Here is a 9,990-nt window from a genome sequence, read left to right on the forward strand (position 1 = left end):
TAACCACTTCCTTCTCTGGGTCATTTTACAAATGAGGAAACTGAGGTAAACAGGGTTAAGTGTCTTGCCCAGGGTCATACAACTAATGAGTGTCTGAAGCCAGAGTTGAACTCAGGTCTTCCTGACTCCAGGCTGGGTGCTTTATCCACTGAAGCATTGCCTAGTTGCCCAATGAGGAGAAAAAGGAGTTGTCTAAAGAGATGGCAGTGGAGGTATGTGGAACTAACTCATTGACCCAAATAGATTTGTTTGTTTTTTTTTGTGGGGCAATGAGGGTTAAGTGACTTGCCCAAGATCACACAGCTAGTAAGTGTCAAGTGTCTAAGGCTGGATTTGAACTCAGGTCCTCCTGAATCCAGGGCCGTTGCTCTATCCACTGTGCCACCTAGCTACCCCTCAAATAGATTTGTAATAGGCATGTGCAGAAAATGGAAGTAAAGGCAAGTAACTGAGGATGGTTACAAGAGTGCAGCATGGTCCTTTAGAGATGTGTAAGGTCAGTGAAGAATCAGAAGGAGCTGGGACAGACCAGAGAAAGCAGAAAAGGAATTTGTCTGGGGGCTTCTAGCTATGTTGGGGAAAAGAACAAGATAAAGGCAGGGATAGGACCATGATATGAGGATTGGCTAAAGGAACTGGGGGTGTTTATTCTAGAGAAGAAAAGACTCAGAGGGGCAGGGAAAGAGCATTAGACTTGTTCTATCTGGCCCCAGAGGACAGAACCAGAAGCAGTGAGGGGATGTTCCAGAGAAGCAAAATGGGCTTGATGTAGGAAGAAGATCCAAAAATTGAGAGCTCTGCCAAAATGGGAATGGGATGCCCCAAGGGGGAGTGGGCATCAACAGAAATTGTCCAACAAAGGTTGGGTGGCCACTTGTCATCAAAATGGATGGGACAGAAACAGGGGAGCCTTGGTCAGAAGCAAGAAGGGCTGGGTGACCTCTGAAGTGCCACATAGTAAAGAATCTCTGAGGGGCAGCTAGGTAGCACAGTAGATAAAGTACTGGCCCTGGATTCAGGAGGACCTGAGATCAAATCCAGCCTCAGACACTTGTCCTTACTAGATGTGTGACCCTGGGCAAGTCACTTAACCCTCATTGCCCCACCAAAAAAAAAAAAAAAAAGAATCTGTGACTGTGAATTGTTAGGAAGATGAATAAGTATTTTTTTGATGTCGACTTAAAAAGAGGTCTCCAGTGGAGGGCCCCAGGGAGATAATAATGCTTCACCTTGTGCTGTTAGATATGTTTATCTATGACTGGGATAAAGAAATACATGGGATGTTATGATTGGGCTACTTGGAACACATCAGAGAATCAATGAAAACATTAATCAAGGTGATGAATAACTTCAGGAATGTAACAGGATGCAAAATAAATCCACAAAAATAATCAACCATTATGTATTTGGCCAATGAAACCCAGGGGGAGAAAGATGGAGAGATTCCATCTACAATGATTTGCATAAAATTTCTTCACGTTAACCTGCCAAGACACACTCCTAATTTTTATAAATACAACTAGAAAACACTTTATAGCAATAAAGGACTATTGAATCATTGTTCATGGTAGGCCCAAGCCAATATAATAAAAATGACAATGATTCCTAAGTTGGCATGTACATTCAGTGCTAGGCCAATCAAATCTCCAAGGGATTAACTTTCAAGAACCAGATAAAATAGTAACAAATTTCATTTGGAGGAACAAGGGGTCAAGAGTTTCAAGGGAGATAATGAAAAAAATGTAGTGCGTATTATCAAAACTCTGAAGTCTAAAGCAATAAGCATCTCAACTATTTACTAGTCACAAAATAGAAAAGTAGAACAAAAATGAGGCAGAAACAAAGAAAACCAGTGCTTGATAAACTCAGGAACACAGACTTCCAAGTGAAGGACTCTGCTAGAAAAAATGTGTAAAGTAGCTTGTTTAAAAATAGGCTTTTGTGGGGGCAGCTAGGTGGCACAGTGGATTCAGGAGGACCTGAGTTCAAATTCGGCCTCAGACATTTGACACTTACTAGCTGTGTGACCCTGGGCAAGTCACTCAACTCTCCTTGCCCTGCTCAAAACAAAACAAAACAATCAAATTAAACAAGAAAAGTTATCTAACTGTTCATACCCTTTGAACCAGAAATCCTCACTCCCGGGCATTTACCCCAAGGAGATAAATGGCAGAAGAAAGTCCCATTTCTACAAAAATATTCATGCTAGCTTTTTTGGTAGGAGAAGAGGAAAAAGTGAAGGGAGCGGTATTTATTAGGTCCAGGGCACTGTGCTAAGCACTTTACAAATATTATCTCATTTGATGGCAAAAAACTGGAAACAAAGTGAATGTCCATTATTTGGGGAAGGGCTAAAAGAACGATGGTAACATGAACATAGTGGAATACTACCATACCATAGGAAACCACGGATATGAGGAATTTGTAGAAACATGAGAAGACTTGAATATCCCGAAGCCGAGGGAAGAAAGTGGGACTACGAGAACAATATATACCGTGATTACAATAACAGAAAGGAAAAAGATGTCAGAATTCAGATTATATATAATGTCTAATCTCATTTCCAGAGAATAGACGATGAAACACCCTTCCCCTCTTTCAGTAAAGAGGTGGCAGGCTCCAGGTGTAGACTGCCGTCCGGCATAATTATTGAATTTGCTGAACTGTTTTTCTTTTTTTATAAGAGAGAATTCTCTGAGGGATTATTGGAAAATAGCAACAAAAAATATTATTAAAGCATTTTAAAAATAAAGGAATAGATGGTATATGATCAAATTGGGGGAGAGCTAACAGTGAATGAGAGATGAAATTCAATATGGATAAAAATGTAAAGTCATGCATTTGGACTAGATAGACATTGAGGCCCTTTTCTGACTCAGAAATTCTTTGGGATTCTGTGGAGTTTTTCCTGATATCGAGCAGAAATATGCTTCTCTTTAACTTCTCCCCATTGCTCCTAGCTCTGCCCTCTGGGGCCTAGCAAAACAAATTTGGTATGTGATGATAGTCCTTCAGATACTTGAAGTCATCGATCATGTGTCTCCCTACTACCTCTCCCATCCCAGCCCCTGCAAAGTCTTTTTGGTTCAGGCTCAGCATCTTCAGTTCCTTCAACCGCTCCTCATCCAGAAGAGCTAGCCATATCTATATAGATCTATCTCTATATGGGTATATTTTGGCCAAGTGCAACAAATAGACATTGAGCTGGGACAGGGAGAGAAATTAGGGAAGGAAACAAATATTTATTAAGCACCTACTATGTGCCAGGCACTGTGCCACGTGCTTTACAAGCATGATCTCATTTGATCCTCACCACAACCTTGGAGATAGGTACTATTATAAGCCCCATTTTATAGTTGAGAAAATTGAAGCCGACAGAAGTTAAGTGACTTGCCCAGGGTCACATAGCTAGTAAATGTCTGAGGCTGGATCTGAACTAAGGTCTTCCTGATTCCAGGTCTAGCACTCTACCCACCTAGCCAACAAACCAACTCAGAACTGGGCACTGAATTGAATGTGTGGAGATAGCAGAGACTGAAAAAGGAGAATCAGTCATACGACAAGAGCAAAGAAAGAAATCAAACTTTGGCCGGGTTCCACAGATGAGAAAGAAAAATAAAATCAAGAACTCTTAACCCCAGAGAATAATATCAACTGACATTGATGAAGGGCTTTATAGCTCCCACATCCAGTATTTAATTTGAACCTCAGAACAGTTCCATGAGACAGGTAATATAAGAATTTATTATCCCCATTTTAGGATCAGAGAGGGTGAGTGACTTGCCCAAAGTCACACAGCTTGTAAGTATCTGAGGTGGAAACTGGCTCCTACAATCACAATGTCCCTGGGTACCCCCAAAGCACACATTTAAATCCCTTCTCTGTGACGGACAGTGGTAAGAACAATGGAGTCAGAGGACCTGGGTTTAAAACCCTGTTCTGCCAAGCCTTCCCCAAGCTCAGGGAGCTTGGCAAGCAGGCAGCTGCACAGCTCCTCGGATGGCTGAACAGTAGGAGTTGAGTAAGGAAACTTCCAGGCTTGGCTTGATTTGGTTTCACAATCCCAAACTCACTTAGCAAAATCTTCCCCCTTCAGCCCATCAACAGGCACCTAGTGCTGGGTGGGCAGTCAGTCGCAAGAGCCCAGAATTTCAAATCAGGGGCCAGAGAGCTGAAGCCTGTCTTGGCTATTTAGTGTCTGGGTGACCCTGAACAAGTCCCTTGGGAAAATCAGTGGGCCAGACAGAAGAGCTGTAAGTGCTATTCTAAGCTCTGAGACCCATGAAGTCACCGCCACCCCATCCCTCATCAAAGGCAGGGTGGGCAATGAGTCATGGGCACGACCCAGGAATTCTGCTTGGCCATTCCCCACTCTCCCCAGGGCCTGCTCATCTTCTAACCTCCTCTCCGATCCCCTGCCACCTGGCAGCCTTCCCCAGAGATGCCACTGACCAGCAGTGGCCCCACTCACCCCACAGCCCCAGGCCAGGAGGTTAACCACGCCCACTCTGCCGGCTGAACATTTGTTAACTCACCTATAAAATGAAGAAATTGATTTGGATTATCCCTAAGGTCCTTTCCAACTCTGACACCCTGGGCCTCAGTTTCCTGACCTGTAAAATAAAGACCTTGGCCTAGATGATTCCCCAAGTCCCTTCCAGCCCTAACACTCTGAATCTAATGTGATCAGTCACTGGCAAAGGAAGGATCACAGAATGTTCAAGATTTCAGAGATCATCCAAGTAATTTGACTGATAGCCCAGAGAAGGGAGGTGATTTGCCTGAGGTCACACAGCTAAGAAGTGGCCGAGCCAGGGACTTGGAACCAGCTGTTGTAACTTCCCAAGGCACCAGGCCTGTTCCCTAAAGTCCCGACTTAAGGGTTCTTTTCATCACTGGGCTGCCTAGAAGGCCTGGCTTCATGTAGACAATCTGCTGTTATGATTGGAGGGCTGCCCAGAAGCCCCACTCCCATGAAATTGCCCTTGTCTCCAGCCCTTGACATGAAAGGGTTCGGGGTCTTCCAGAGGTCCCCGTTAGGATGTGAATGGCACAAAGAAGACCATGCTCATGCCAACTCTGAACATGCTACTGAGTCCCTTTGGAGTGCCCTCCCTCCCACGTGATCAAAGCCCCTGGGAGGCCCCTGCCTCCACCAGTCTGCTAGGGCTGCTGGAACCAGGCCAGAAATGCCAACTTAGCCAACCTCACACCTCTCAGGGGCCTGACTGCTGAGCTCACTGTCCAGTGTGGATGCCCGACAAAGTCTTCCTACCTTTCAGTACCTGACACACAGCCCCAAGGGAGGTGCCCCCCCCCCCGGCCAGCACCATGAAGTAAATCAGCTACTGGACTGCAGTTGGGAAGGCCTGGGCTTCAGACACTGTGATCTTGGGCAAGATGCTTCAACCTGGATAGCCTTGCCAGCTAGCTTTCAAGCTAGGTGGCTGGGGCTGGTCAGAAAGACCTGAGTTCAAATCCAGAAGCAGACACTTACTAGTTGTATGACCCTGGGCAAGTCATTTTACTTCTGTGGGTCTCAGTTTCCTCACCTGTAAAATGGGAGTCCTGGTGGCACCTGCCCTGAAAGGTTGTTGTAAGGATACACTAGTAAAGTGCTTGGCACAGTACTTGACACATAATGGGTTCTTTTCCCCCTTCCCCCTCCCTTGGTACACTGCAGGTGCTCTATCAATGCTTGTTTCCTCCCTTCCTTTGAAAAATGAGGGGGTTAGCCTGGTGGGCCTTTGAGGCTCCTTCCAACTCCAGACATAAGATCTTGTTACCTCTAGGCAATAACCCACAGTCAGGTGGCTAGTCATGCCACGCAACTGTGATCCTATGAAAAGAGGCAGGAGCCTCCCCACACCCAGAGCAAAAGCAGAAAGCAACAGTTTGGAGAGGAGAAGCCAGAACTAAGGAGAGGGCAGGGGAGGGGAGGGACAGGGAGGGGGGAGGGGAGGGGAGGAACCAGGGAGGAGGGGGTGGAGAGGAGGGACTAGGGAGGGGAAGGAGGGGGAGGGGGGAAAACCAGAGGGGAAGGAAGAGAAGAGGGGAGAAACCAGGGACCAGGGTGGGAGGGAAGAGAGGGGAGGTAGGAGAGAAGGAATGGGAAGATGGGTAACTGACTAGCTGTTCCTCCAATAGTGTTGCAGGGGGTCACTCTAAATTCCTTGGGGGAACCAGACCAAGGTCACTTTACAAAAAAGCAGAGGTCGGGGGCAGCTAGGTGACTCAGTGGATAAAGCACCAGCCCTGGATTCAGGAGGACCTGAGTTCAAATCCAGCCTCAGACACTTGACACTTACTAGCTGTGTGACCCTGGGCAAGTCACTTAACCCTCATTGCCCCACAACAAAACTAAACTAAACAAAAAAACAAAAAGGCAGAGGTCTCTACACTTTGATGTTAGGACTGAAGGGCTGGCCCCACCATCCACTGGCCTGTGAGCTTCTTGAGCCTTTCCCTGCATCTCCAGCTCTCCGCGGTTCCTAGCCGCATAGGAAATACTTTCAAAATGCTTGTTAACCTGCGCTAGTTATGTGATTCCCTGGGGCCTCAGTTTCTCGATCTGTAAAATGAGGGGATGCTCTAAAGCTTCTTCCGGCTGACATTCCATGCCCCCTCTCTCTGAAATTCTGGGGTTCCGGCTCCCTCCCAGCTGGATTCCATGTTCTAAGGTCCCTTTCCATCCCTTGTGCACCGTATACCAGATTTGAGGGAGGCACCAAACCAAGAACCTTCGGGGATCAGGTGGGATTTCATGGGATCAGGATGGGGGGGGGGGGAACGACGGGAACTGAAGACTTATCCTCTTCACCCTGGGATCCAGAAGACCCTCGATTGAGGGTCTGTGGGTCTCCAAGCCCAGGATAGGGTGGGAGCCACGGGGCCGACAGATGCAACAGCGTGGGGGGGGGGGCTCAGGTGCTGCTGGTCCAGCCCCTGGGGAGCCGTCCAGCCCGCAGGCTGCTCTGAGCCGTTGGCAGCAGCTGGCGCCACCTAGCGGCCTGATGCTTCGCCTGCACCTGCCTTCACTCTGGGAGCAAGTTCAACTGGCTGAGGGGTGATGAGGATTTTTTTTTTTTTGGTTAAGTTTAATTGGAAACATATTAGGTTTGAAAATACCCAACAATTAAAATGGCAAAATATTTAAAATAGTTGCCTCCGTAAAGGCGCCATATTTAGCTCCCATCCTCTCTGCCTCCCTGCCTCCCTGCCTCCATCCTCCACCTTCCGGGGGCCAGTGTGTCTTCTCCGCCCCAATTAGACCCTCGCAAGGAACCGCGTTTCATGTCAGGCCTTGCGAAGCCGACTGGTGACCCAGACGAAGGGCCCGGGAATAGCACAGTCTCCTTGTGCCCCAAACGCGTCCAAGGTCGGAGCGAAGATCACAGGCTCGTGGGAGGTCATCGGGGTGAGTATGGGCCCCGGATTGTCCAGAACGCAAAATAGGGGGAACTGGAAGGGACCTCAGGTCACGCAAAGACACGGACCACGGATGAAAACTGAATATCAGAGTTAGAAGGGACTTCGTGAGCCACTGATTGCAATGGAGGCTCAGCCACTAAAGGCTAATAAAGGACTTGAATCCGGACCTTGCTTCTCTGTCTCAGTGCAAGTGAATGTATTTGGTCCGGACTGAAAGGAGGGGGGGGGGGGGGCGCGGTTTGCAGTGGATGAGGAGGACGGTTTGCACAGCAGGGGCAGGAGCGATTGCAAGGCAGCTGGGAGAGGGGAGCCAGGAACCCCCTCTTCCCCCCCCCACGCGCGCGCGCACACACACACACACACGCACACACACACACACACACGCACACACACACACGCACACGCACGCAACCAGTGCCACAAGGCAGGCGTTACTCCCAATTGCTGGGGATCCCCGGAACTCTCCGGGAATCTCCTGCCCCGACGGCTTTCCCCCCCCCGCCAGTGGCCGCGGCACCCAGCCACGAGGTTCAGGTGGCTGGCAGCCGGCCAATAGGGAGCCCCAAAGCGTGCCTGCCCCCCCCCGCCCCCCACCCCAGTTGCTCCAGTTGTCAGAAGCACTTGGCGCCCACCCACGCCGGCCCGGAGGGGAGAAGCCCGAGGGGGCCGACAGGTGCGGGCGCTCCCCTTACCTGGAACGCCGAGCCAGGCTAGCAGGAGCAGCGCGGCTGGGGCGGCCCCGCAGCGCGGCCGCAGCAGCATCTTCGGGCGGGACGCGCGAGCCTCCCGGGCTCCTCCGTCTGCCCGCTGCGCGACGTGGGGTGGACTGGGCTGGAGAGAGCCGAGGGGAGGGGACACCCGGCCGGGAGGAGGGGCGGGGAGGCCCGGGGGCCGGCCCGTAGGGCAGTGGGCTGGGCTAGGCTGGCCTGCGCCTTGGGGGCCGCGGCCGTGCCGGCGGGCGGGCGGGCCCCCGCACCGGCTGCGGCCGCCCCCGGCTCCCGAGGTGGCCGGCGCCTCGCGGGACCCTCCTCCCCGGCGGCTCGGCGGGCGCGCCGATTGGCCGCGGCGGCCCCGAGCGTGCCACGGGCTCCGGGCTCCGGGCGCCGGGCGCCGGGCGCCGGGCGAGCTCCGGCTCGGGCTGAGGATCCGACCGGCGGGCGCAGGTGCTGAGCTGCCGGGCGCTGCGGGCTGCTGCCGGAGGGTCCGAGCCGAGAGCGAGCGGGCGGCCGGCGGGGACCGGGACCGGGAGGCGGGGAGGCAGGGAGGCAGGGAGGCAGGGAGGCAGGGAGGCAGCGGGGAGGCGGCCAGGAACGCGGCCGCTCAGGAGGCTGCTCCGAGCAGAGTGGCGGCGGCGGGTGCGGGGGGGTGCGAGACAGAGACCGCGAGGGCCGGGTGGGGGTGGCTCTGGCACTTCCCTTTCCTGCCCCCTCCCCTCCCCTCCCCTCCTCTCCCCTCCCCTCCCCTCCCGGGCCCTCCTCCTCCCCTCCTCGCATGCTGATTTCCCCTCCGCTGGGCTCTGGAGCACAATCACCACCACCCCACCCCCCCACGCCGGCCGGGGCTGCGGGACTGTGGGGGGCGGGGGTTGGGGGGTTGGCGGGGCTAGGCTTTGGAGAATCGGAGGAAGCGCAGACGTCAGCGGCAGCCGTGCAGTCCGGGGAAAAGACCGCTGCAGCCCGGCGGGGCGAGCCCCCGACAGCCCCGACGGAGCGTGCGGGAAAAGTCTTGGAGACTTTTAGACGCTGCTAGTCCGCAATCTCTCCCTACTGTGTGACCACTGGCCAGGCTTGTGTCCGGCCCCTAAAAGCCCCCCAAGGGACCGCAGAGTCAGAGACGAGAGTGTGTGTGTGTGTGTGTGTGTGTGTGTGTGTGTGTGTGTGTGTGTGTGTGTGTGTGTGTGTAACAAATCCAACCTCTAGTTTGAGATCACAGGGTTTCTCGTTTGGAAAGGGTCCTCAGAGGCCATGTAGATACATCAACACACACACACACACACATTTTACAGGGAAACTGAGGTCCAGAAAGGGGATATGACTTGCCCAAGGTTACACAGTAAGTGTAACTCTTCTTGTCACTAACTCGCAACTGAGGATGGCCAAATCCAACCCTTTGCTGTTGTTCAGTCATGCCCTACTCTTCGTGACCCCGTGAACCATAGGGGACCAGGCCCTTCTGTCCTCCACTATGCCTAGAAGTCTGTCCAAGTTCATTTTCATTGTTTCCATGACACTCCATCCATCTCATCCTCTACTGTCCCCTTTTCCTTTCACCTTCAATCTTTCCCAACATCAGTCTTTTACTTTGGACATTTTTTAAAAGAATAAACTGTGAAAAAAAAATAGAAATTACAAAAAAATAATAATAAACTGTGGATCCAGAGGAAGGGGAGTAAGTTGCTCACAGCTAGGAAGTGGCACAGGGAACCCCCTGTTCAAGCCAAGGTGAGCCCACTGGTAATTCAGGGTTCCCCACTACACCAGGACCCCTGGCCCTGTTTGAATGTCTTTCCAATCACAGAAGATCAAAGCTGGAAAGTCCCTTGGAGGGCCAGCTAGACCT

The 9,990-nt window shown here is 51.6% G+C and overlaps 1 protein-coding gene across 1 annotated transcript in view; it reads right to left on the reverse strand.

Moving 5' to 3' along the window:
* Window positions 1-8,244, reverse strand: part of LOC122733289 (vascular endothelial growth factor receptor kdr-like) — a 194,377-nt gene extending 186,133 nt beyond the window's left edge. The window contains exon 1 of the mRNA XM_043973570.1: window positions 8,124-8,244. Within this exon, the coding sequence (XP_043829505.1) occupies window positions 8,124-8,193 (70 nt within the window). The 5' untranslated portion in view covers window positions 8,194-8,244. The remainder of the gene's footprint in view (window positions 1-8,123) is intronic.
* Window positions 8,245-9,990: the final 1,746 nt, after the last annotated feature.

Source organism: Dromiciops gliroides, chromosome X (genome assembly GCF_019393635.1).
Source record: "Dromiciops gliroides isolate mDroGli1 chromosome X, mDroGli1.pri, whole genome shotgun sequence".
NCBI classification, from domain to species: domain Eukaryota; kingdom Metazoa; phylum Chordata; class Mammalia; order Microbiotheria; family Microbiotheriidae; genus Dromiciops; species Dromiciops gliroides.